At 39.9% G+C, this 27,128-nt stretch overlaps 1 protein-coding gene across 4 annotated transcripts in view; it reads left to right on the top strand.

Moving 5' to 3' along the window:
- Window positions 1–27,128, top strand: part of sbno2b (strawberry notch homolog 2b) — a 64,274-nt gene that overhangs the window by 22,051 nt on the left and 15,095 nt on the right. For 3 of the 4 annotated variants that reach the window (XM_061824173.1, XM_061824172.1, XM_061824171.1), the window contains 9 exons: window positions 6,237–6,366; window positions 20,324–20,506; window positions 22,136–22,222; window positions 23,533–23,638; window positions 23,719–23,879; window positions 23,973–24,106; window positions 25,827–25,917; window positions 26,021–26,164; window positions 26,282–26,399. In XM_061824173.1, the coding sequence (XP_061680157.1) occupies window positions 6,237–6,366; window positions 20,324–20,506; window positions 22,136–22,222; window positions 23,533–23,638; window positions 23,719–23,879; window positions 23,973–24,106; window positions 25,827–25,917; window positions 26,021–26,164; window positions 26,282–26,399 (1,154 nt within the window). Of the gene's footprint in view, window positions 1–6,236; window positions 6,367–11,803; window positions 12,158–20,323; window positions 20,507–22,135; window positions 22,223–23,532; window positions 23,639–23,718; window positions 23,880–23,972; window positions 24,107–25,826; window positions 25,918–26,020; window positions 26,165–26,281; window positions 26,400–27,128 lie in introns of those variants that run through there. The other variant, XM_061824174.1, reaches the window with a different exon arrangement.

Genomic DNA, 27,128 nt, shown 5'->3' with positions numbered 1-27,128 from the left:
AGAGTGTGGTTAATGACTTTCTCAATATGTATGAAACCATACACAAAGACATTTGACCTGAATATATGTGTGGAAGTGTTTCTTTCTTCTTCATTGTGAAATCACATGTGATCATGTGATTTTCGAGGTTGGTGGTGGAACACAATCTTTTTGTGTGGTATTCAGATGTTGATGTTATTTTTGATACCCGAACGAAGACAAGAGCAGGCAAAATCCTCTCGGACCCTCCACATCCTAGGCAGCAGTTCCTCCAGCTACTTCCCTCGGGTAGGCAATGCAAACCAAAAGTAGCAGGCATTCCAACAGCTTGTTCCCCATTGTAATTAACTTCTTAAACGGCTAATGTACAATTCAATTGCAACATGCTGCCATTTTTTTTGTCTGGAGTTTGTTTGTCACATTCTGCTGGGCCAATTATTATTATTATTATATATTATACATTACTCATGCATTCACTCTGGTAGTGTCACCACACTGCACCATCTGCACATCTGTTGTTGACCAATACTAGCCTCTCGTACCGGAGGAGCATCTACACCACTTGCACAATCGACTGAGGAATATCTGCAACACTTGCACAATTGACATTGTCCCAGATTATCGCATTTGTAGTCACTTTAGACTGCATACATTCCTTGCTTTTCCACAGTGCGCAATGTACTGGACTATATTGCTCCATTAGGCATTCTACCTGTTCTAAATGCCAGAGGACTCCACATCCTTTGTACACTTGTCCAAAAAAATACAAAAGGTTCCATCATTGCCTGATTACCAGCAACCCTTATTGTTCAATGACCGTTACTGTCATGTCTTTATATCTCAATTGACTGTCTGTCTCTTGTCATGATGTATGTCGTAATAGCGTAGCTCCAATGACTGGAGACAAATTTGTTGTACGTTTCTGGCATACTTGGTGAATAAAGATGATTGTAATTATTGGAAGCATACCACACAAAGAATATGATCAAAATTGTTAAATACCTGATTTTTTTTAACTTTGTTCATGGTCTATCATTTAATTTTTAATTTTAAATTTTTTGAAAAATCCTTGTGTACCAGGCCTAAGGTGCGTTGAGATGTTGTTGTGAACTGGAGCTGTCTGAATGCTATTGAGACAGATAGTTTTCTATTGGCAAAAACAGCCATCAGTTCTAGCCAGGCATAGCCCAAACAGGTAACGTGGGTCCCCGTTCCCATGGGTTCACTACCTGTGGGAGGGGACATGGGGGTCGGGGGCAGTGCGAGCTGGATGTTGGCCACAGGCATGGACCTTGGCGATCTGATCAACAAACAACTTGCTCAAAAGAAAAACAAACAACAGGACAAAAATGCTTGTTCATGAGTGAGGGAACAATGGAATGAGTGATCGACAGGGTGATCGGTGCAACGTCTGCAGTGATGCGGACTTTGTATCGGACTGTTGTGGTAAAGAAGGAGCTAAGCCGAAAGGCAAATCTCTTAATTTACCAGTCAATCTATTTTCCTACCCTCAACTATGGTCACGTGCTGTTGATCATGGCCTAAAGAACAGCAACAAGATGCCCGAAACAAGCAGAAAAAATTGGTTTCCTCCGCAGGGTGTCCGGGCTCTTCTCTCTTAGAGATAGCGTGAGAAGCTTGGTCATCCGGGAGGAGCTCAGAGTAGAGTCACAGCTCCTCTGCATTGAGAGGAGCTAGATGAGGTGTCTGGCGCATCTGGTTCAGATGCCCACCGGGAAGAGACCCTTTGGATGACACAAGACACGCTGGAGGGATTATGTCTCTTAGCTGACCTGGGAACGCCTCAGGATCCCCCAGGAAGAGCTGGATGAATTGGTTGGGGAAGAGGGAAGTCTGGGCATCCCCGCTAAAGCTATTGCCACCGCGACCTCGGATGAGCGTTAGAAAATGGATGGATGGATGGATGGATGGATGAATATCCCATCAAAAAAAGCAAGCTGTTGGCCAAATCTTAGACCGCATTGACTCAAGTCTTAGTAAACGTTTTTTGGAATGTTGTCGTTGCCATGGCAAACTTGGCCTCTTATTGGTGGACCACACGTGATTCAATTAAAGACATGAACTGTGTCTTGAATATACCGGCTAATTACTTATTATATTAAAATGTAATTGTTTAATCCATAAATTCCACTGCCAATTTGTGAAATTACACTGGAGAAAGTGTCTACACAAGGTCACCATCTGCACACACAATGCAAGCACATGTCTAATAAGCTTGCACTGGTTGAATGACTCTACCAACATCTCATGCGAACATGGTCTGAACAGGCGATTTCCTGGCAACAATTTACTCTCCCCACACTCACTGTCCTGGCAATGTTGTTAGCAAAAAGCATTACGAGTGGCCAGAATTTATTTTGGCAATGAGTTAAAGTACTGTAGTGTCATAGAAAATCATGCTAAATTCTACTCCTTAATTGCATTGGTTCCTATTGATATTGTTATGAGTTTCATTGGCTATTCGTCAGGCCAAGCCTGTTTTGTTAATTTGTTTCATAAAATTCTGTCTGTGGCTTGTGTTTGTGTCATTGCTGCCACATTTTAATCATTTTCCCTATAAAACTGACTGTCAGAGATCTGCAGATGAGTAATTGCACAGTATTGACCCTGAGCAAAAGGGTTTGATGCACTGAATCCACAATAAATTAACTGCAATATAGTGAGGATTTACTGTACAGTATATGGTACTGAGTAGTTTCACCAAATACACGGGTATTACTCATTTAACTAAGTCGTTTTGACGTAGTTATTTGCCTGTGAATTCAGTTGTATGTTGGCAAAGATAAAATTTTAGTTCAAGAAAATAAGACCATATTTAAGATTAATGGATTTGACTGTGTGTGTGTGCAAGCTTACTACTTTATTATTATCAATTTGTACCTGCCACAGATGCCCAAAATAAATGTGCATCTTACATCTTTAGGGGAATTCCAGGAGCTCAAAAAGGAAAAGTCCAGTTTTTGCTTAATACTGTCTTTAATCTGACAATGTCTTTAGCCCTTATGACCTCATAACTGAATTAGAGGTGCGTCTCAAAGGATATACATGCGTGAACACAAGCGAGCCCATGTGCGTTGCACTCTCTCCATGCACATTGCAACACTGCTGATCACGTGGATCCGTCTTGTCAGAACAGGTTAACTACAAATGTTTTTTTTTTTTCCCTTAATGGCTCCATACACTAAATGTTTGTTCTCAGTTTTCGTGGTTTGTCAACAAAACATCTTTTAAACATGCTCTGTTTAATAGAAGTGAATCAAGGTATGCCAGATACACTTCTCACTTGTTGACACTGCCTGCAGCCAGACTCTATGGATGATGGTTACCTGTTGATAGCATGCAAGTATCACATTTCATAATTGTGCTGGCTGGAAGGAAGAGATGCCTTATTGTTGCATAATATCGGGTAACATTGTTACTGTAGTCGTGCAGTAAAGTGGAGACGTTTCATGCCAGGAATCTTGCATCAGTAATCGTGTGAATGAATCTTTAGCAAGTGTTGGCCATTGAGGAATTGTTTGTTTTTGAGGTTGGCTTCACCTAAGGTTTACTCACACTTGTACCCAAAAAGTCTACCAGAGTCCCATCTGTTCTGCTTGTAGACATTTTCTGAACAAAATTTTCCATTCAGAACAATTATATTTTCAACACAATTCCTTTAGTATAATGTTTTACCAATTTATAAACCACATTTCCACGTAAGTTGCAACATGTCACAGTCCCTACAACATATCCCAGTGGAACAATACTCATTATCCATCCATCCATTTTCTGCCGCTTATCCAAGGTCAGGTGATGAAGCTAGCAGCTTTAGCAGGGATGTCCAGACTTACTTCTCCCCAGGCATCTCATCCAGCTCTTCCGGAGGGATCCCGAGGTGTTCCCAAGCCAGCCGAGACATGAAGTTTCTCCATTGTCTTCACTTTTCTGCTTAGCTCCTTCACCACAGCGAACTTATACAAAGTCTGCATCACTGCAAATGCTACGCCGATCCGCCTGTGGATTTCCATTCCAATCTTCCTTCACTTGAGAAGAAGACCGCAATTTAAGCCGTCCTCCATGCACCCTGCCTCCCAAAGAAAATACTCTTAAGAATTGACAGTGCTAAGCATGTATTTTCCGATTGCCTTGACATGATGAAAAGATACAGCAGCCCAGTCAATGAGTTGAACCATCTTAACAGTGACCAAACCAGTTGAACACGCCTGACCATTTTAGTGCCTGAAAAGGTTTTGCAAGCATTGTGCACTAAAATATGGTGAAACATTTGAAGTCTTAAAGGCTTTCCACTCAGCCTTTAGCACAGTGCAGTGAGATGTTGGCCAACCATTAATTTTTTTGTGCACTGCAACAGTGCAGCACCATGCCACGATGGTCTGGCATGCGCAAGGTTGGGCACTTGCCACCGAGCTGGCAGCTTGATGCCGTTGCTGTTTCATTTAAATTGAAAAAGGTTTTTTGAGTTCTCGTGTCACTGTGCTGTGAGGATCGAGATCATCACTTCTTTAATTTTCCCAACTTTGTATGGTTGAAACGTGCAGTTTTAGCAAACTCGCGCCAAAATTATCCAGCTCCGAATGGATAATTTTGGCACGTGTTTCGTAAATCTGAAACAAAATGCCTATGTCTCGTTTTGAAAACAAACTCTTCAATTGTAACAACATAAAATGTTATCTTAAGTTATGATATCATAGAGCATATCCATGCATCCTTTACGTGTATTATATGTCCACATTATTTTCAGAAAATCTATTCCTAGAATCTACTTTACAACTAAACCAGTGGGAGAAGGCACCAGGCTCACTCCGGTTGTCTACCTTTGCAACCAGTCTCATATATAGGCATGCTTTTGCTGTCCTGCTCCCTGCCCTGCGGTGGGTGCAATGAAAACGAAGTGCAGTGTGGAAATGACTTCATGGCACGTGGAACTCATAAAGTCCACTTGAAGTGTAGTTTCAGCACAACAGATTCCTATTACTACTCTGTGAATAGGTGAAACAATGTCTTGTGTGCCATCAGTTGGTGATAACTTGGACGTACAGAAAGCCCATCAGCTGCTTTGTCATATTTTGTGCTAATTTGCCAGCAGTCAAGTCAATACAAGTCATTATATGTCATGTGGTGGCCGTGAAGATCAAAAAGGGGCTTTCCAATATGGGAAATTGTTCTCATTCGTTGTATAACATCAATTGTTAAAATAATAGGATACAAGGACATTTAAGGGCTGCTTGTCCATCATCAACAAATGTTGCTTTTCAACACAATGGTATTTTTGGTCAGCCCCAACACTTTTTTTCCCCCTCCAATGATCACATGCGCAATATTTGACAGATTTAATTTTTTTGGTAACTTTTATTGTTCCGGTATGTTAAACCATCTTATGATCTCTGACCCGTGTTTGAGGACACAGAGATAAATCCTGCAAATAGCTTTGGCAGAGGTGAGGCCTACTGAGCCTGAGTTCTGGCATGTGATTGGTGGAAAAGCAAAGCGGTTGTGCACTACAGCAGTTATACCTGAACAAAAGTTTGCTTTTAGTCTTTGGGTGTGTGCGCGGTATTCACCTTTTTCCAAGCACAGAGGCTCATGACGATATAATGAGCTGTATGCACGCAAGGAAGTTGAATAATGTTTGGTTGGCGCCCAGTTCACAGGAGAATCGTTGATAGACAGTGAAATGCTTTTAGACATTTTCAAACAAATATAAAATGTCTCTCCGCTGAGAATTGAAGCTCTGCTTCAAAGAAGAAGAAATTTGTTACAATACTTTCCTTGTTTCCTCTTTTTATTTAAACAGTTCATCATTTGTCACATTAGGAAAGATGAAACTGCTCAGTAGAGAAGTTTGCTTTCGCTTATAGTATTGTACCTTTTCATGCCATCAATTGTATTGCTCGTATTGTATTGAGCTACCACATGCTTTCCTATATAATAGATTCCATTACCCGTTCTTTGCCATTTTCCTCTTTGCTATCACTGCTTGATGACATAAAACGGGGGAAAAACCTTTTACAAAATTCATAGAAAATCACACCATACTTGGAGTTTACGTTTACTTCTTTGCTATCATGATGGTGGTTTAAATTTGAGCCTTATTTGTGGTTGGATTCCAAATTGGATGACTTTTGAGGGCATTTGAAGTTCCTCTTACATTTTCCCAGGGTTTTGGAGCATGATGCAGCATGGAGAGTTAGTCTTATTCGGAAAATTGATGCATGACATCTGTTTTTTTCCAGGCAATACCACTTGAACAGCAGCAGCGCTACTACCGCCACTACGCCGGATGTGCACCTTGACATGTACTCTGCGTTCTCAGATATGGATTTCTCCTGTCTCAACCTCCCCAGAAATGGCGATTTCTCCCAGGTTGGTGAACGAAGTTTTTCCATTGTTTTCAGAGGGAGGGATCTTGGCCTATGATCCCGTCTTCCTCCTGTGTGTGTATGTGTGTATTCATTCATCTTGCCTAATGTACCATAGAGCTGACTGATTAAAGCCTTGTGTTGTCTAGACAGCTGCAGTGCATGTCTACACATGTCATCACCAGGACACAGTAATTTCACATTCTTCTACACACTAACTTAACAAGGAATCAAGCTCAGAATCGTTCCTGCAAATTGGAACATTTTCAAACCAGGACATCTTGAGTGGTTTTTGCGCGTCCTTACTAACTCAACATTCCGGCAGAGGATGACACTAATCCATCATTCTGTTGCAGCGTTTTAGAGACAGACAATTAGCACCACATGGACCAGTTTATAATCTATGCAATATTAACAGGTGCTGTTCTTCAAATGCATAACTAATATGCCAGACAATCACAAGATAGTGATTCACCTATTGTGAGTTTCATGCTTCATTTTTTAAAATTATAAATATATTACTGATAATATGACATATCAGGGAATTTTATGTATTTTTTCATTTGTTGGAGTAATCTAAACCATTAAAAATAGTAGAAGAAACAAAAAAATAGTTAAAACACACATCAGAAGGAATAAAATACCTGTGCAATACTGTACAGTATTTTAAATGGAACTTATTGTGCTGAGCACTGAGGTTTTCAAGTCTCTTTGAACACATCAAATGCTGCACAACTGGATGTTACTCGTTCATACTTATTGGGCAAGAGCAACTCGTAGCATATCAGTGATTCTAAGAAAAGTGAGGAATCATCCCAGAACAAAAGGGGAGGAGTTAATCAATGACCTGAAGAGACCTGGCACCACTGTTTCCAAGGTTACTGTGGGTCATAGACTAAGACGTCAAGGTTTAAAATCATGCATAGCACAGAAGGTTCCCCTGCTTAAATCAGCACACATCGAGGCCAGTCTTACATTTTCCTGTGACCATATAAATGATCCAGAGGAGTCATGGGAGAAAGTTTGGTGGTCAGTTGAGACCAAAATGGAACTTTTTGGTCTTAATTCCATTCGCCAAGTTTGGAGGACACTATTAAGCGTCTATAATAATAAACAATTTGCTCAATCACTGCATTAAATTTTTATGTTATATACGTTTTCATATTTCTAATTAAAGTAAATGGATGGTGATGGGAAATAACGTCATCACCCCCGCTTTAAAAAAGGATTTTGACAACATCGACTACATCGTATTTGAGATCTTATTTCACATGTACTGTTAAACATCAGCTTCTGCCACTGGGTAATGCTTTTCCAATTATGGAAAGAGTGGCGTCAGTCTGTGTGACAAATGTTGGCCAGCCTTTGATTGATTGCTCTTGCTCAATCACTGTTTTTATTTCCTTTATCATTGCATATTAAAATATCTGTTATTAGACTAAGTGTATTGCTTACATTGTAGCGAGCATCCAGAATTTTTTTTGACTCAAAATTCTACCACTTTAAGGCCCTTTGACATTTTTTCCAGGCTTGTCAACTTCGCAGCTGAGCACAGACACACACCCGCGCAGCAAATACAACCACAAGTTTTACTTTCATTTCATATATGACGTGTTTAAAGATAAGCAAGATGTTCTTTGGAACGGAACAGTGTTGTAAAATGAGTGGGCCTAGAAGCAAGTGCTTCTTCTTGCTTTTATCTCTTTTCAACAAAAACAAAACCCTCTGCAAGCAGCTGCTTCATTTGTTGGCATGGGAGTCTGTCTTTCCCGTGTGCGTGCGTGCGCGTGCGCGTGCGCGTGTGTGCGTGTGTGTGTGTGTGTGTGTGTGTGTGTGTGTGTGTGTGTGTGTGTGGTGTGTGTGTGTGTGTGTGTACACGCACACAGGCATGTTTGAGACTCCGTGTGAATTAACAATTTGTTTTTTTCACTTAACCTTCCTGGTTTTGGACACTCCCTCTCACAGGAGGTGCATAGACAAGATCCATTACAGGTCGTCACATCTGTGTTTTTGCACCTGACCTTTCCTGTTTTGGACACTCCTTCTTATGGGAGGCACATAGGAAAAATGGATCTCACATGGTCCTCATGCATTTATTTTTTCCTGTTAGCCAACCAGAAATTGGCTTTTGATTTCCATTTTTTTCTTGGTGGAATTTGTAGATCCAGGGATTATAGTGGTTGTGCATGCAAAACATTCATTACATATCCTCTTTCGGGTCATTCGGATGTTTGCGCAGGACAGACAGACACAAATTGGATTGTGTATTGAGTGTCTTTTGCATGTACTGTATTTTTAACTGGCCCATATTCATTAACAATGTGCTGATTTTTCATGAATAACTTGAAACAAACTGAATGCGCAAATATCGAAGAACTGCAAGCAACAACAAAGAAGTGAGTGAATATTAGAAAGTAGATTATTATAAAAATACAGCTTTGTTGCCCCGGCTTGACACCTCCAGACATTGTGTCTAGGGTTTGTTGAGTCATAAAAGATTTTTTCTGTCCATGTCTTTGGTTTTTGCAAAGTCTTCCAAGTGTAGGAAGGGACATAGGGGTGTCCATTGAGCTTTTCCGCAGGCCAAACTGTCCCCCGAAGTCTGTTTTGGGTTTATGGGATGAAGGAAACAGACTGTAATGTGATGGATGAGCAGAGAAGAGATTTGATGACAGCTGTCTCAGAGCATGGTTGCAAAATCTCTTCAGTCTTTGTGAGTGACTCGGAGGAATGAATTTGACTTCTGGAAATTCAACACAGTGGAGACGAAAACCCGAGAGTGGGACAATTTGATGAACATTCTCGTATATATGTGCCTAAGTTGTCAAACAAATCTTCTGAGACTTCAGTGTCATTTGATGATAAATGAACAATAAGAAATTGCCTGAGACATAGGATTTGCAGAGTTCACTGAATTACAGTCCATTACTGTTTTCAATGCAATGGCCGGCCACATGTATCCTAACGCATAATGTCAACAATCGTTATGGCAGCTTGTTTGACTGGCTGGGAGGAAGTTGAGAGGAAAAAAAACTGTTTAGTTCTTTGCAGTTTGGGAACATAACTAAATGTAAAGTCAGTGCTTGAAGCCTTATATTACGGACCACTTCTGTTTGTGTTGCAACTGTTTTTGGTTCCACTGAGTTGGACTTAGTGATTGCCATTCTGTAAAAGCATATTTATTCAGATAGCCCTTGGTAAATCATAAATCCTTGAATGAATTGAGACGATATGATAAATGATTTTTCCTAACATGAGAAATAAATGTGATTAATAATTCAGATTTTAATATTGACCAAAATAATCGTGATTGTCATGGTCGTGATGGGCCGAAAAGAAGGTTTGAATATTTTGAGAGGCCAATGAGAATGATAAACCCCCCACTCATTGACTGCACCTGTGCATTTCATGAATAGAGACTCTTGATGCTTTTCTTTCTAGCCAGAGGTACAGTTGAAAAGATAAATAGAGTTAAGTATTACTGTGAAACAGTCACTAACGCTTAAAACCCTAGAGCTGTCACTATCAAATCCTTTCAGCATCAATTCTCCTATTGATTATCGGTTGTATAATTGAGTTATAATTACCCCTACCTGCTATTCATTTATTATTATTATTATTCGCAGTATTATTTTTTTTACCACTAGCATGTATTTTATTCTCTTTCATGTGTGATGGACTTTGATCCTTAAAACTGTAAATGTTGGTATTAAGTGTATGGTATACATTTGATGTACAAAATGAGGCAGCAAAAACTTAAATGTTAGCAATCATGATTACCAATAGTTCGCTTTTTAGGTCAAACATTGCTAACTACCATTAAGCTCTCTCATAAATCCTGTTATAGGTTCACTACATGTCTGTCGTAGAAAACCGCTTGGATGCTTTATAAATGTCTGTGTGAAATATCGGTTTGAATGGCGCAAACATGGTGCAAGGCGAAACATTTTTTAAGAAGGTTCCAGCGAGCTTCGAGGCAGAACTTTTGCGTCAACCGTTTTTCACGTTCTGTACACTGCTTGACAGTTCAATTAGTTTCGGCTACTTAGCTTGGTGTGTGGCAGGTCTTGGGCTTCTGTCCCTGAGTAGTTTTACTTCATTTTCACTTTAAAATGTGGTGGTTGATGTCTCTCTGTAAGACAGTTTGGATGGTTGGAAGTCCTACCTTTAACCTGCTAAGCTCAAAGTTTTGCATTTGAGTGCTGATGATTCGTAGAGTCAAGCCTCTCTCGTGCCACTTTGCTTACTACAGATTGCACACACAATTACACAGGCGCACAGACACACACTCGGCAGAGGATTCCCACCTATACGATGACAACATGGACAGGCGCCAGTCTGTCTACGAGAGTCTTTTCTCCATTTCAGTCTCACAAAGATGGACATTACAGTATATTATCCTGACGTGATATCATGGATTCCTGGAAGCTGGGAGTGCAAATGGACCCCATTTGTCGCACCGGTGATTGAGGCAAATGACGTTATTTCTTCGAATATCCCAATGTTCACATTTCAGGAAAAACCCCAACAGTTAATGTTGGGTTTCATCAGCTTAGTATATAAATCTTTTGTCAACAGATGATAATTTTTTTCTTGCAATGCTACCCCAGAAATCCAGTAAATGACCTTCCTCGGGATAAAAGTGTGCATGTTATATCCAAACAGATTCTTTGATTCAAAGAACATCATGTTAGTACATTTTGTTGCGCAAGCAGCTAATAAAAAAGGAAGCAGTTAAACCTCCTGCATCTGCATCGTTTTGTCTCCTCTTCTACTTGTTTCTATTTGTTAAATTTTCTAATTCACATTTTTAACAGGGCACTACTTCATTAATATTGGGTGCTGATTGACTTCCAAGATGTTGGAATACCAAACCAGTTTTTACTTTCTGAACAAATGCACAAATAAATGAATTGATTTGATTAACTAATGTAAATACCATCATGGATCCTGTATTAAGTACAGGTTTTAGGGATCCTTTCAAGATCTTCATCCCTCAAACAAGTAAAGTACTGTGCAGTGACTGACTGTAATTCTAATACTTTAGAATTCTAATAGGTACATTAAAACTACTAAATACAACTGCTCTCTCTCCAATCTCAAATGTTATCAAATAGCCTTAACAGGAAAAAAAAACTAGCAATTCTATGAATTTAAAGCAGCAACCTATATATAATAATCACTTTGAAAAAAAAAAAGTGGAATACGCCCATTAAATATAGCTGTACACAGGGGCGTGCGACGACAGGGCGGGTTTAGTGCGCATTTCTGTTTACACTACAAATGCGGTTGAGTTACACCATGTACAGTAAAATGGGTCTGACTGCCGGTAACTGTAGTCACTTACCAACAAAAGCATCATTTCCTGAAAGCTCCTCCCTCTCTACTCCCTCCCTCACCCCTCCCCTTCTCTGCTCACTCACTCTCTCTTAGGCCACCTCTTTGAGGAACTATTAGTGCACAACCACTATGACTTATCACTCAGCGCTAATACCCAAGCGGCCTTGTTCTAGACTTGGGTAGTGCTCATTGACCAGAGCATCACCTCAGCGTAGACAGATGTGTTTTGTTCAACCAGAGAGGAGCCGTGGAAGGGCTGAGAGGGTCCCACTGGCTGTGAGGTGAAGAAAAAGCCCATGGACCAAGCTTTTGTATTCAGGGCTCAGAAGTGAAGCAGGAGTGTGTCTGAGTGTGTGTGTGGCTATCCCCCTCCCCTTCAAGCAGCATTTGGACCCATGTCGCTCATGCAGTTCTGGACTAAACTGTACTCACAGCTGGGACGGCCACTTCCCAAGGTACTTGTACTATTTACTTGTTATGCCTTTAAGAACTCTCAAGCAGAGTTTCCCAAATTGTGGGTCAGGACCCAAAATGGGTTAATTGGATGACCCGAGTGAAAACATAATGCTTTTATTGTTCTAGTTTATTCATCTAACTTCGGCACAGGTTGTGTGGATTCAGTGCGTATGTAGTTTGGATTCAGTGTGCACGAAATAACGCTGAACTGAATGGTTGTCTGTCCCTATCTGGCCATCATCAACTGGTCACCAGTCTAGGGTATAGTCCGCCTTTTGTCCAGAGTCCGCTATGACTCCAGCTCCACACAACCGAACAGGATAAATGGAGGGATGTTCTGGGCAAAAAGAACTTTTAGATTCACGTTATCTGTGTTTATGAACTACATAATGTCCTTTACAATAAATTTGAGTCTTGAGCTGAAAATATAGCATGAGACTTCAAGAACATTTGAGATTCATTAAGGATTATTGTCAGCCGCTTACATAGTTTGTCTTGTTGATAAGTGCTTTATAACCTTTTTATGGCTTTTTGTAACTTCTGTTTGCATCTTTTACTGAAATCCATTGCTAATTAATGAAACCTATGCAAGTTGGACTGAGAAGGGAGCAGGCATTAGATTACAAAAAGTCAAAAAAATAAAGAAAGCAAGAGAGAAAATCCATTTTTTAAGTCTAACATTGAGTCAAGTCCGACTCCACACATCAACTAGCGGTCCCCTGTCATCCACAGCCGAGTTGTCATGGATTCTGTTCCAGTAAAGGAACAACCTCATATTATGTCAGGGTAAGGAGCACTCGTTTGTCTGTTTTTCTGACCATTGACTCAAGACTGACCCCACACTAAGCCCAATAGAGGTCCATTCATGACAAATGATTGCCTGTCATACACATTCTATTCCTGGAAAAGCAAGAACCTGATATCATGTCATTCCAAGTAGCACTCGGTTGATTGTGTTCTGTGTTCTGTTTCCCTTTGCAACGTCAGCATCTTTGTCCTCGCATCATTAATTATCCAGACTTTGGTCTTGAGTAATTTTTGCAGTATTTCATACTTCATGCAAGTTTGTTTGGAGGAAAGTAGCAGGACGTCCTGAAGGCTGGGCGGCATAAAAGGACTATCTGTTTCCTGGTTTTCTAGTTAAACGTCAACCATGCCCTCTGAATGCAGCTTACTGGAAGTGAATAAAGAACAAAGGTGCTGATGAGTAGTGCATGAGTGGTAAATACATTGGGCATCATTTGCGTAGTTTTACGGTTTAATAAATGCATGAATTGGTCATGCCTCCACAATGTGTCGCTAATTTTTGTTTGTCATTTAAAATGGTGTGAGTTTACCAAGAATAAGAGAGATTTTCACATTGTCTCCTTGAACTTTATGGATTTTGTTTCATTTCTAAGTAACAAATCCACCTTGCCTGTCATGTGAACTTAAGTGATGTTTATATCCATGTGCTTTGTGACGCTTTTTCACAAGTGTTTGTATCAGGAAGCATGTGACCCTTTTTCCACACGGGATTCAAACTAAAGACGAACAAACCAGCTCTTTGTCGTATATGACTTCTTCATGGCAACAGGTTGCACAGATGGGATACTTATTTTTTGTTGCGATTCTGATCATTTTGTCCCTCAATTCAAAAAAGCCTCCTATCATATTTGCAAGTAGTCTTTATGACTGGCTGATTGTCGGCCACTTGTTTTGCTGTGATTCAAAATCTGAATCACCGCTGAACTACGTTGCAATGTTGCAGATGTAACGGGTTTTTGTGTGTTTTACAATAATACGGAACTATATTCACATAAAATGTGGCCAAAAGACAAAGTTTTGAGTCTCTGCTTGTTCCTTGACATACGATGTCATCTTTTTTGTGGTTAAATAAAAAAAATAATACAGTGTAATACACTGTATGTGGTGCCTCAAAACCCGATACGGCCACACTGTCCGGTGTGCGTTGGACATTTTCTTTGCGTGCGACAAAGAGTCGCCAACTAATGTTTTTTGCGGTGGTCCATTTCAGTTGCTTTTGGCCATGTCACTCAGTATGGGATGGGCCCTAGATTTTTTTTTCTGAATGTATTTAAACATTGGAAAAACCCAAGAGTGCTTGTCAGCAGCAAACTGGGCATACACTGCATCGTGTAGTAGTTTTACTCTCAGGTCGTTGCTAAATCACAAAAGAGGGGTATCAGTGGGATGTTTTTGCAAAAATGTAGTTTTCATGCTACTTCATCTTCATCAATTCATTGATTATTACGTCAATGAATGAATATTGCTGAAATATCCATCTGTAAAATTGTTGACTTAATTGAAAAAGTTGAAAAGTACCTTTGCATCAACTAGTAAGAAACACTATAGTATTTTACGAGCTCTGGGCGTTTCGTCACCTTGTTATGATTTATGTACAGTATAGTGTTCATAGCCTTTTTTTACAAGTACTTCATTCAGCAAATTTGTGTGTAATATACTTTTAATACATCAGCTTTTCAGAATTTGGCTTCTTGATTACAGCATAAGCTGATTTTGGTCTTTTTTTTTTCTAGACTCATGAGAGAGTTTATGCAATCGACTATATGCCAGGACAGTTTTCACTATTGGAACTACACAGACGACTTTTCAATTTGTGGCCCCAGACCCACCCCCTGAACTTACACATGGAGGCCGTCGGTCAAGTTGTGTTGATTGCTTGGACAAGGTCAGCAGCTGAGTTGGGAATATGGCTTATTTCACTCAGCTGAGCTCTAGGGGAAGGTGATGTCACAACCCCCAGTTTGTCTGCTTCGCTCACACACTGCCTAGATATTGACATGCAGGACCGACACTTACACTGCAAACAACAGTGACATCGTGTTCACTGACAGATTTAAGTATTTGCTCCTCTTCCTGTTGAGGAACATTGCTAGAAGCCAAATCCAAGATCAACAGTAAGGCACAAAATGTGCAGTTTAGGAATGAGAAAATATAACATTTAGATTGACTTGGGAATGGTGACGTCACTTGTGTTTGACTTCCCAGCCTTGGAAAATCATCCAAGCGTGCAGTGCATAGGCGGGGGAAGCCCTGAGCATGGCCCGTCTTGCATGTGCTTTTGAAATTCACCGCAGTGTGGGTAGTGAACAAATACCAGAGTTCTTGCCTACTTGCATTTTCATCACAGCAGAAGTATCTTCAATCTAACTGGCAGGAACGCAAACTAAGTTTACTTGGGATCCCCCAACAAATCGTGTCATGAGCACCATAAGGAAAGTTTATTTACCCGCATATAACCTTTTTGATAGAAAACCCGGCGAACGCGACACGTGGTCAGAATTGTGTGTTTGCCTTCGCACAGTGAAACAGCATCATCCATGGTTAGTGGACAGCAACAAATTGCTTTCAAAGCAGCCATGCAGGAGAAGTGCGTTTCAGGCTCGCCACTCCCTTACACACAGGTGTCTTCCCTCACTTTTCCGACTCTAACACCACCTCCAAAAGAACAAACATTGCCAAGTTCCATTCCTCTACTGTTTAGCCAAACGAGTGACAAGGAAAAAATGATTTTACAAGCAATGATAGAAACTGAGTGATTGTTCAAGTTTGATCTTTTTATTTTCCCAGGTCAATGTTTTTGTATTGGAGTAGGCATAAGAAAAAGTCTAGTGACAATCATTTTCAAATACCTTGTTTTTGTGATATTCAAGAAATGAAAGTAAGATGTATAATTTCAAAACGTTTTACACCATTTCCCTGTACTATATAATCATCTTTTTGAGAGAATTAAATGATAAGCCACTGAAATAATAGTTGGACAAGCGTGCAGTGTTTTATAACTGGCATGTGGCTGTATCCCAAATTAAGACAGAAATTTAAGCTCATATTTAAGTCAGCACACACCCACCACCATTTAGAGTGCCTCTGATTGACCCCAAATAAATTTTACTTTTCTAGTCAGTCTTGCCTGGCTTGTTATTTCTTATTCTTTTTGCGGCATGGTGGATGACTAGTTAGCCTTTCTGCCTCACAATTTTGAGGACCAGAGTTCAAATCTAGCTTTCCCTATGTGGAGTTTGGTGTTCTCACCCCACCTGTGTGGGTTTTCTACAGGGACTCCCACATCTCACACATTTGTGTAGCTGTATCCTGCTATTGGCTAGAGACCAATTCAGTGTGTATTCCCACCTCTCGCCCAGAGTCAGCTGGGATTGGCTCCAGCAACTCTCCAACACTCATGAGGACAAGCGGTACCAAAGAAGAATGAATGAGTGAATTATTATTTTGCTTTCTAGCTGAAGTCTATTTATTTATTACTGACACTCTTATCCATCCATCCATTATTTGAGCTGCTTATTGTCACAAGATTCGCGGGAGTGCTGGAGCCTATCCCAGCTATCTTCAAGCATGACACGAGGTCCACCCTGAGCTGGTTTCCAGCAAATCGCCCCTGTTTTTATTTTGAACTATTCATAATTCCATTCACCTTGACTACGGCACAAGTTCCAGCTGAAGAAAAACAGCCCCAAAGCATTATGATTTCACCACCATGCTTCATTGGTATTCTTTTGGTGCTCAGCATTAGTTTTTGGAATGATGGCCAAAAAGTTCACTTTGGGGGGGGGGGCATAAAGGAATCTCACAAACACTTGGTAAAATGTGTCATGGTCTGAAGAAAAAAAAAACATTTTGTTTTGAAATAATTTATCTTGGTTTAATCTCTAAGACCTGGCATTTGAATAGCGTTGTGTAGGCTTTTTATTTATACTGAATTGAATATTAACAATCTTCCTTTTTGGGGGTATAATTAAAGCTGTAACAGAACTGGGTGGGACGGCAGCTGTTTATTTTGTAAATGTCAGGATGGCAGGTAGCAGTAAAGTTGGCCACCTGAGTCACATTTCCCTGCCACTATTGTGTTGACATTGTAATGTATGTAATTTTCTTATAAAGTCAGGCCACCGTGTGAAATATCCCATCATTTTCTGGGTTCTATGTAAAAGGCAAGATGGATAAATGCTTGGTTTTCTTGGTTATGACGACAAGAGCTCTGCCTTTGAAGTTTGACAGACATCCTTTTATGTTTATAAAGCCTATAAAGACTTTCTTGTGTGGCTGTCTTGGAAGTTAGTATAAAGTGCCGCGTATGATAAGGAGGGACATTGGTGTTGCGAGGAACAGCTGCGACGCTTCATGTCAGTCACACATTATTGCATTTTCATGTTGCATTAGCCAGGTGTGTTATGTTTGCTTTGTTTATTTTTCCGTGAAATAATTGTGCTGGTATGTACTAAATTGGACTGATTGGTTGCTAATGATATGCGCCTCATCCCAAGGGACACAAGTGCCGTAATTTACAGCCTCTTCGTGCTGCATAGCAACTGGCTTGTCACATTACGTTCATTTAATCAAAAGAATGCGGTAACGCTGAAGAGGAAAAGAAAACGTGTAACTATGTTGAGTAATCAGGGCAAAAGTGACACATGTTAAAGGCTACTTTTGTTAAATGGCACATGGGTGGAGAAATGACAAGAGAACGGATGAGCCCTCACATGCACTTCTGTGAACATGTACATCATCCCCAGGATGCCATTTTGAAAAGAGACACTTCCAGAAACATGCATGATGTAAGGCTTTTTATTTACTTATTTATTTATTTTTTAGGGAATTGGATTTGGCCGAGAGTGGCACAGGATTAGCAGTTACATGGATGTGTTGGCTGTGTTTTTGGGAAGGAGCCAGATTAGCATCAGAGCGGTTGGAATTCAAGCCTTATCTCTGCGCGGCAGGACCCAGTCTTAGGAATAGTAGATGAACCAGCCCTGGGTACAAGTCTGCCGCTGGTCAAGTAACACTGCAGTCTCTGTTCCGCTCTGCTTAACAACTCGATTAGCATGGTGCTGTGCTCAGAGGTGTCTCGCTTAATTCGACTCGGTTTTCTCGCATTCCGCTGAAGCAGTATTGTTGCTCAAACTGTTATTTCTCTTTTTTTGTTTTGATTGAAAAAAACGTTCCAAGTTGTAATATTTGTAAAACAAACAACGCATCCTAGGTTTTTAATTGTATATTTTTGTAATTTTGTTTGGATTATATTATGAATGTATTAGAGTCAGAATATTAACATTCATGTTTGACAGGTGTTAACTTCTACAATCAAAATAAATAAATCAAACTAAACTAAATCAAATTAAAATGCAAATGTTCATGGTTTGTTAGCCACAAGTTCACTGTTTCATGTTTTTCTGCTCAAGGGGGGTGCCAAAGTCCTGTCTAAATGGGAATTGGTCTTGGGGAACTTTGCAGATGTGATCGATCTTTACTGACAAGCTTTGTCTGAGGAGCCTGGGTTGTTAGTGGAGAGTCTTTACCGCGTGTACATCTCTACTTGAGGTACACTACGGGTGCATTCTTTTCTGGATCAGATCAGCAGTAAAGCATTTATTTTTAATGTTATAATTGTGAGTTTCAAATGATATTTGAAGTGTTTTCATGTCATAGTTTGCAGTTTATTTATGTTTGAAGAAGCACCGAAACAATGAATCAAATAACTCGAATAATCCATAAATTTTCTGAGCCGATTATCCTCACAAGGGTCGTGGGACTGCTGCAGCCTATACCAGCTATCATCGGGCACGAGGGTGGGAACACCCTGACCAGGTTGCCAGCCAATCGCAGTGACTCAAATAATTAGATTACAAAAAGGTTAAAGCCAATTGAAGAATCACAGTTTTCCCTATGGTAACTAATGTTACAGCAGATTCAAGCATCACAGCAAAAGATATTATCTGATTTAATACAGTGTAACCTACCACCAGTAACTAGTGTCCAAGGATGCACACAACATGCACACAGCTTTAAAATTTGCTTTAATGGTAATAAAATAAACAACTAATGAATCCACAACTGATGTGCAGACACTTAATGTGCAGACTGGTTGTCTAGTAAAAACTAGATAAATAAATAACTAAACTCACCCCACGATAGTCAACTCTACTCTCATATATTCCCAGTTTTAGAGTGAGTGAAAATGTAGAAACGTATCTTTTGCACCACCATTTCCCTGCCCATGACAAAAGACTAAATGAAAAGCAGTAAATGCACCTGAGGTCAACAAAGACCTTTCAGCCAGTTTTTTGAGTAAACACATCCTGTTCTCCTTGATTAAAAATCCTGGTGTTCTGCTTATCTCTGTTTCCACAAAGGTGCCACTGCTAAATAAAGCCTCTGGTGAGATATATATATATATTTTATTTTTATTTTTTTTTGGGGGGGGGGTGGTCTTGTTTACACCTCTGTCCGAGTAAGACCAGTCTCAGGGTGACAGACAGACCAATCCATGGGTGAGATGGGATAGTGAAGACTCACAGCTGTGGAAGAAAGTTGTTTTTTTTTCCCTTCTTAAATCAGGAAGATACACCCTCCATCACCCTTACAGCACCCAATCAGAGAGCAGGACAACTGAGGAGAACCTATTTTTCATGCCCGATCTTGCCCCCAAGAAATGAATATACTCACAAAAGAGAGTTTGCGCTAACAATGCTGGCAGTGCTTCCACACGATGGTCAGCAACTCACTTCTGTCACAGCTTAGCACAAAAATAACACCAATGTGTTTGTATTTATCACCCTTTCCAGGCCCCATTCTCACAACATGCTGTTTGCAGGGATAGCCTTGGGGTCTTGTACTCTCACCCGTCAGACGTGTTTTGCAAAACAGTTGGGTAATGCGTGGCAATAATTCGTCCAACATATTTTTAAAAGGAGTCACGATGGACCGTTGAGGTCACCTTTATAATCTTGACTATGTAATGGTGAAATCTGTGACATTACTGCAAGACTCACATTTTCAGAAGGTGCTTTGTTACACATTCTCAAAGTGTAGTAAAACGGTGCTGCTTGTTCTTATTTCTCAGAAAATGAGTGGTGACTTTTCTGCTCTTCTCTGATTTGTGAAGTAATGTCAGAGTGGAAGACGCTCCATTCATACTGCAGGGCGGCCCTGTGCAGAGTTTTCAGTAATTCCCGTCTTTTGATGGAGTCAATCACATGACACATAAAAATAAACCAAAACTATTTCACAGGACTCTTGATAATGCAAGATAAAATGAAGTGTATATGCCCCCAGATCATACCTTGTCTACCCTTGCAATAGACAGGAAATTGAGGTGAAACTCAAGTGCTTCTCCTTTCTACCCACAGGATCTGTCCTGCATCGATGACCTCTCCACCAATTCCTTGTTCTCTTCACCGGCCGACTCGCTGTCAGAGTATGCCGACGCCCAGTCCTTCATTAGCACCGACCACCTGGACACGGTGCCCACACTCTGGGATGTCAGCACTAGTACCACCTCCGCCACCACACCAGCACAGAGCCAGCTGGAGGTCAGTAGACACACAGATACACACACACAAACACACAAAGCAGATAACCACACCAACCATTCATCTAACTACTCTTTCAAAATTTAATACTTGTAGTAGGATAGCAGGTGTCGAATACAAAGCCAGTCCTACACATTGCTCTTACATCTTTGGAAAAGCTTTACACTATGCTCCTGACACGCCACTCTATTATTTGATGTAGATCACAACCAAGGGCTATTTTTACTTATGACGTGGAACCTGGCATCCTACCATAGTCACAGTTCAGCATTCGTAGAATCACCTATTTGCAGATTTTTGTTGCTCTGGTGCAAGATCAGTCCCTTTCTCCCGTCAATAGTAGAAGTCCACTATATTTTTTGGATTTACTGTTTTTTATCGTACTATCATTATATACAGAATATATTTTCGGGGTAGGTTGTAGGGAAAACTTCCATCAGTTACTGCTATAGATGCTGCACAACAAGATTCCATCATTTCATTTTTTGTTTGGTATGTCTTATTGTAGTCATGCACACAACATTTTCCTGAGTAGACACCATAATGAACCTTTCCGACCTGTCAATCACTCGTACAATAATAGCTAATCAGATAGCCGCATTGTCTTAAACCCTGGCTTGACCCACCCCTCTTGACATCAAGTCCCAAAAGCAATGCTGGTTATCAGTCGCATGCGCTTTGAAAAGTTAATGTTACGAACAAAATGTTCCTCAGATGCACTTGGGGAACGTGCAATTCTGATGAAATATATCTGGCTAGGTTACAAGGGGCCCAGTTGATTCATTTTCCAAAGCCTAAAACACAGTTGACGAAGTGTCTCTGATGGATTAAGGCTCGCGGAAGAGCGTACAACTAAATGCGAACAATATCAGCAAACACAAGGCTGTATGTTCGAGGGTAAGTTAGGGAGAAGTATCTTCTCTGAGTTTGATTGAATTATTATAAGTGCTTTATATATTGCAGGAGAACAACTTTCACTTTGCTGAACGAATTGTGTAATGTTTTATGCCGAAGAGTCTGGTTAGTGATATGTAAATGCGCGATGTCATGCAATAGAAATGTCTATTTGCCTATTTGAATCACATCGGACTTTTAAACAGAGCAGTGGGTTCCATTACGAGCCAAGTCAAATGAATACACCCACTCACTTCTAAAGACTACAATGATATTACTCGTGATCTTTCCAAGTAAAAAGTACTCATCCTGCTTTACATGCACAGTATAAATCCACTATTTTATCCTGTTGGATTTCAATATGAAGTTTGTGAGGAGTCAACCTTTTTGCATCAATCACCAACATTGACATTTTGTCCTGGTCCGTCCAAAATATTAATTCCGTGTACATATCCTTGCGTGAAATAGTTGAGACCTCTCTGTAGAACCCTCTTGGACAAATCTGTTACCGGAATTCGCGATAGGGAATCCACTTCAAACCTGTTCTGTTCAGTCGGCATTTTAGAAGATTGTTGGAGATGGCAACTGTCGCTAAGGGGGGGCAGAGCCAAAGATCGCCAGTCGGAAAGGTCCATTGGTACCCTCAAGCACAGCTCGTTTTTTTGTTTTTTTTTTGTCTGTTTTATCCATTGATTTGTGTTTTTCTTTTCTTTATTTAATGTTTTCTGTTGACAGTTTAAAGGCACCAACAGGTTTCAGGGCTTGGCCAGTTTGGATGATATAACAGCTATAATCAGCACGCCACCTTTAGGAGGATTTCAGGTACCTGCACCAATTTGATGTAACATTGAACTAATGCTCTTTTTCACTCTGCACCTCCATGAGTGGTTGCGGTCAGAAATGTGCACACATCCAGATTAAGTGTCCAACAGTGTTAGTTATACCATAAGTTGTTTTATTTTAGCACAAATTTGCCAATGTCAATATCTGCCAATTTTAGTCTTTTGGTCTGTGGCCGACACACTCTCAACCATTGTTATTTTATTTTGTCATTTTTTACTATCACAAATAATGTAAAATTTTAAAATCATTTGGAACTCCACAGAAACAGCAGCAACTTTAAAACAGTATTGGGGCCACACTGCAAGGAAAAAAATTAAGTTGCTGAATTTTAAGAATAAATTGCAAATAGTTCCGAAATAATTGTTTGAAATAAGTAAATAATGAGGAAAAAAATGGAATTTTACAAGTTAAAAGGATAGAAAACGTTATAATTGTATTACTTTTATTACTTTCTTGTCTTTTTTTCTTTATTAAAGTTTGTTCTTGTAGCTTAATTGCGTATTTCTTAAAATTTTAACTTTATCTCAATGTTTGTTGTTGTTGTAACATAACTCTTTTCTCACAACTTTGACTTCTTTCAGTAATTTTTTAGTTTTAAAATAGCAAATTCATTCTCATAACGCTAAGGAGTTAACTTTATTATCATTCATCTAATGTCTTTTTTTCTACCGGCCTTACAATTTTGTTTTCATAAAATTGACCTTGTGGTTTCATTCTTGTTATTGTGTATTTTTTCCTTTAACCCCATTCCCGTACCTTTTATTACGTTTTTCTCACCACAACTTAATTCTCATAACCTTGCTACTTTATACCTGTAATGTCTCTTTAACATTCTGAATATTTTCTGAGTGTTGTGATTTTTTTTTTCTTCTAACATTACATTTTCTTAATAGTTTGACTTTAGTCCTCTAACTTCATAAGTTTTTGTGTACAGTACTTTTATTTTCAATGTCTCTAATAGACTACACTTTCAATGTGTCTCGAATACACCACCATACTTAAGAAATACTGCATTCCTGGTGATTTTGTTTTTTGTTTGCATTACAGTTGTGTGTATTAAAGTGGTTTAACAGCGCCGACCTTGGCTTACATATTGATCTTCAGCAAGTTTTTCCTCCTTTCTGCTTTTACCTCTTTAACTCTCATTTTCAATGGTGTATTGACATACCTGTTAATTGTGGCTTGCGACTGACATTCCTTTTTTCAACTTCACCTAGGCTAAAACCAGACCTGTATGAAGAGTAGTGTGGTATGTGACTTGTGTTGAATATTGTCTTTGGCATTTCCAGACTCCAAGAACGCAGTTACCCCCGGAGGAGGAGGAGGAAGCAGAGGAAGAGGATTCAGAGGAACTGGGCCATGTCGACACGTATGCGGAGTACAGACCTTCCAAATGTAGGTCACTAGACTTGACGGCAAAATGTACCCTTAAACTGTGTTGAGACAAACTACATTTTTTCCTTTCTCCTCTTCAGCAACTATTGGAATTTCCCATCCCGACATAGTGGTGGAGACCAACACGCTGTCTAGTGTCCCTCCTCCGGACATCACATACACTCTGTCTATACCCGAGTCTACCATTAATAGCGGCCTGTTGTCCGCCCTGCAGCTAGAAGCCATAATTTACGCCTGTCAGGTACACATACAGATGGCACAAACGTACCCACCGTCATTCCCTATCACATGGAACAACGAGTGACCAGTTTCTCTCGGTCTTTTGTGTGCCCAGCAACACGAGGTCATTCTACAGAACAACCAGCGGGCAGGCTTCCTGATTGGAGATGGGGCCGGTGTGGGTAAAGGGCGTACTGTTGCGGGAATCATCCTGGAAAACTACCTTAAGGGAAGGAAAAAATCACTATGGTGAGTAAGCACTCCCTGATGACTTTTATTAACAATGGTGGACGGCTGAGAATTAATGACAGTAGATTGGGAGGTTATTTGTGTTTAACAGGGTTAGCAATGGTTCCTTGGGGGACAAAGGAGAAACTGGAATGGTTTTTGCTTCTCGTGTTGATGCATAATATATGAATAGTAAATATGAATTCCATGCCGTTAGCTAGTTTGTACAGCGACATATGTATGGGTGATTATGCTGTGTACCTGCTGTTTTTCCATTTAATTGATTTTACTTATGGCCTAGAAATGTTTTTCTTGCAAATAGTTTACATTTACTTTACTACTACTTTATTATAGCTTATTGACAGAGTAGACTTTGCCAACATAAAGCGAATACTCTCATGGATAAGGTATTTCAGCAAATAGGGACCACGGGGCATTTGTCTACCCAACTTAAAATGTGTCGGAGACCTTCATTTTAACAAATATTGTTTTAAGAAAAATATTCCATGTTAAAATTCATGTCTTGTGAAACTGGAGTTTAAAATGAGACTGGAAGTGCTATTAAAGCTAAAGTGAGCAAAATGGGAAAAATAGTTCACTCAATAAGAATCGACAAGATGATAAGGAATTTGCTGGATAAGCTGTATTTGATGGAATTGGAATTGCTAAACCTTTATGAATTCCTATTCCTAGCCTGATATAAGCTTTCATTCTGCACAGAGAACTTGTTTCCAACATGCAGTAAGTTTAGAAGTTATATTCATCTCAGAAATAACTTAGGTACCTTGACTTACTTCCCATTTTTTTCCCAGGAGTGGAGTAACATAATGACTTATTATTATTATTCTATTACTTTATGACATTATTTCCCACATGCGTTATCGTTTAACTTCCTTATTTTCTCACACCAATTGGGCTTTATTTTCATAGCTTAGTCCCTTTTTTTTCCTCATTAGATTGCAACTTAATTCTCAAAATAGTGCAAATTTTTTCTCATAACACAATGACTTTATTTCAGTTACATAATCACTTTTTTTTTCATCAACCTGAATTGTAACTTTATGACAAATATCTGGTACATTTCCAATGTTTTTTCAATGTGTCCCTATCCTATCACAGTGTTTCCCAAATGTAATTGAGCTAATAAAATTGGAAAAATCTCGCAGCACCACCAAAAAAAAATGTTGCAAAACGATGGTAGGTTAACTACGTTTTGCCATCTAGTGCAAGACCATTTAATTGTACTGCTGTCACAATGTGTTACTGGCATAATGACCAAAAGATAGATGCAATAGTGAATAAATTCTGAAGGCATACCCAAGGCACAGTAGTTGTGAATCACTGCTCTGTCATACATAGATGGCATCTATTTAGGGAGAGGCATTTTGTCTTCAACGGACGGCACACCTAGCGATCATTGTGGTCATGTCATAGATGAAACGGACAGCTACTGTTTGAGGAATATCTCAAATCAGCACGCAAATTGAATTTTTTATGAATTCTTGCTGCTGTCTGCTCTGAGTAAAATCTCAAAGATGAGCCGTGAGTCAGTGTAATGCCATCCTAATTGTTGCCTTTGCATGCAGCGCAGCCCAACGGGATGTGAGCTCATCCTTCAGTCAGCCCCAGTCTTGGTTGGGCCGACCTAAAATTAATGCACACAGCCTGGTTTGCATCTGTTTGTACTTGTTCTGTCCGGTCGTATACCGTGAATGACTTATCCTACTCTTCCTGCCCGCAGGTTCAGTATATCCAATGACCTGAAATTTGATGCAGAGCGAGATCTCAAAGACATAGATGCACCGACTATTCCTGTGCATGCCTTAAACAAAGTGAGTCCAGTTGTTAATGAAGAAGGCAGTTCTTTCTAAGCGGCCGTGCAGGAAATGGAATGGAGCACAGCCCATTGGGTGACTGTGAGACTGTGTGTTGCAGATTAAGTATGGAGACACAGCTACCTCAGAAGGAGTCCTCTTTGCGACCTACTCTGCGCTGATTGGCGAGAGCCAGGCGGGAGGGCAGCACCGCACGCGGATTAAACAGATCCTGGACTGGTGCAAGCCGGATTTTGACGGAGTTGTATCCTTTCAGTTTCCAGATGACACAACATTTCTCTTCCTTCTCCTCCTCCAATGTGCTGTACCCCTCCCATTTTTCCCTGTGCTGTTTGTCCTTGACCCTAATTCTCCTCCTCAGATTATTTTTGATGAATGCCACAAAGCCAAGAATGCCACATCAACAAAGATGGGCAAGGCAGTGCTTGATCTACAAAACAAGCTGCCACGGGCCAGAGTGGTGTATGCCAGTGCCACAGGTACATGAACAGGAACACAAATGCAATGAAGTGGAACCCTCCAAAGTAGAGTACAATCTGTTCCATGATGCTGATTGACTTAGTTATTCTCATTTCTAAACAAATTTCCCCATAGAAAATAATGTAAATCGGGCAGCAAAGTGCTCTAATTGTTTGGAAGTTTGTGTCACAGTTCTGAGATTTGTGGTTTGCATTGTTTTTCACCGGGTACACCAACTTCCTCCCACATTTCAAGAACATCCATATTAGTTTCATTGAAGGCTCTAAATTATTCTTTGGTGTGAATGCTTATTTGTCTACATGTGGCTTTTGATTGACTGGTGACCAGCCCAGGGTGGGTAATCTGCCTCTCACCCAAAGTCTGCCATTATACGCTCCATGATCCTTAAGAGGGCAAGCGCTATAGAAAAAGTATAACGAAATAATGAAAAGTGATCAAATTTGTTCCCGACTAAACGCAGCAGCATCATATACATTTTAAAGGAAGTGAATAGCTTATTTTTAAGCAGCATTTCCACATTTATAACTACTATTTTAGTGTAATATTAAGTGAAGCCCTGTATAATAAATCTAAATAATTATCAAATAAAAGTCATGCTACTCACTTTTTCAGGAATGACAGATACACAATAGAAAGGAGAAAAATGTGTTGTTGTCACCTAGTTGCATTTTATAGGTAACACAGGAAATAATGTGTAATATTATGTACATTTAATTTACATATTATTA

This window comes from Syngnathoides biaculeatus, chromosome 7, assembly GCF_019802595.1.
Source record: "Syngnathoides biaculeatus isolate LvHL_M chromosome 7, ASM1980259v1, whole genome shotgun sequence".
In the NCBI taxonomy this organism is placed as follows: Eukaryota; Metazoa; Chordata; class Actinopteri; order Syngnathiformes; family Syngnathidae; genus Syngnathoides; species Syngnathoides biaculeatus.
The sequence above is the reverse complement of the archived record's forward strand: the minus strand, read 5'-3'. Positions and strand labels throughout refer to the sequence as shown.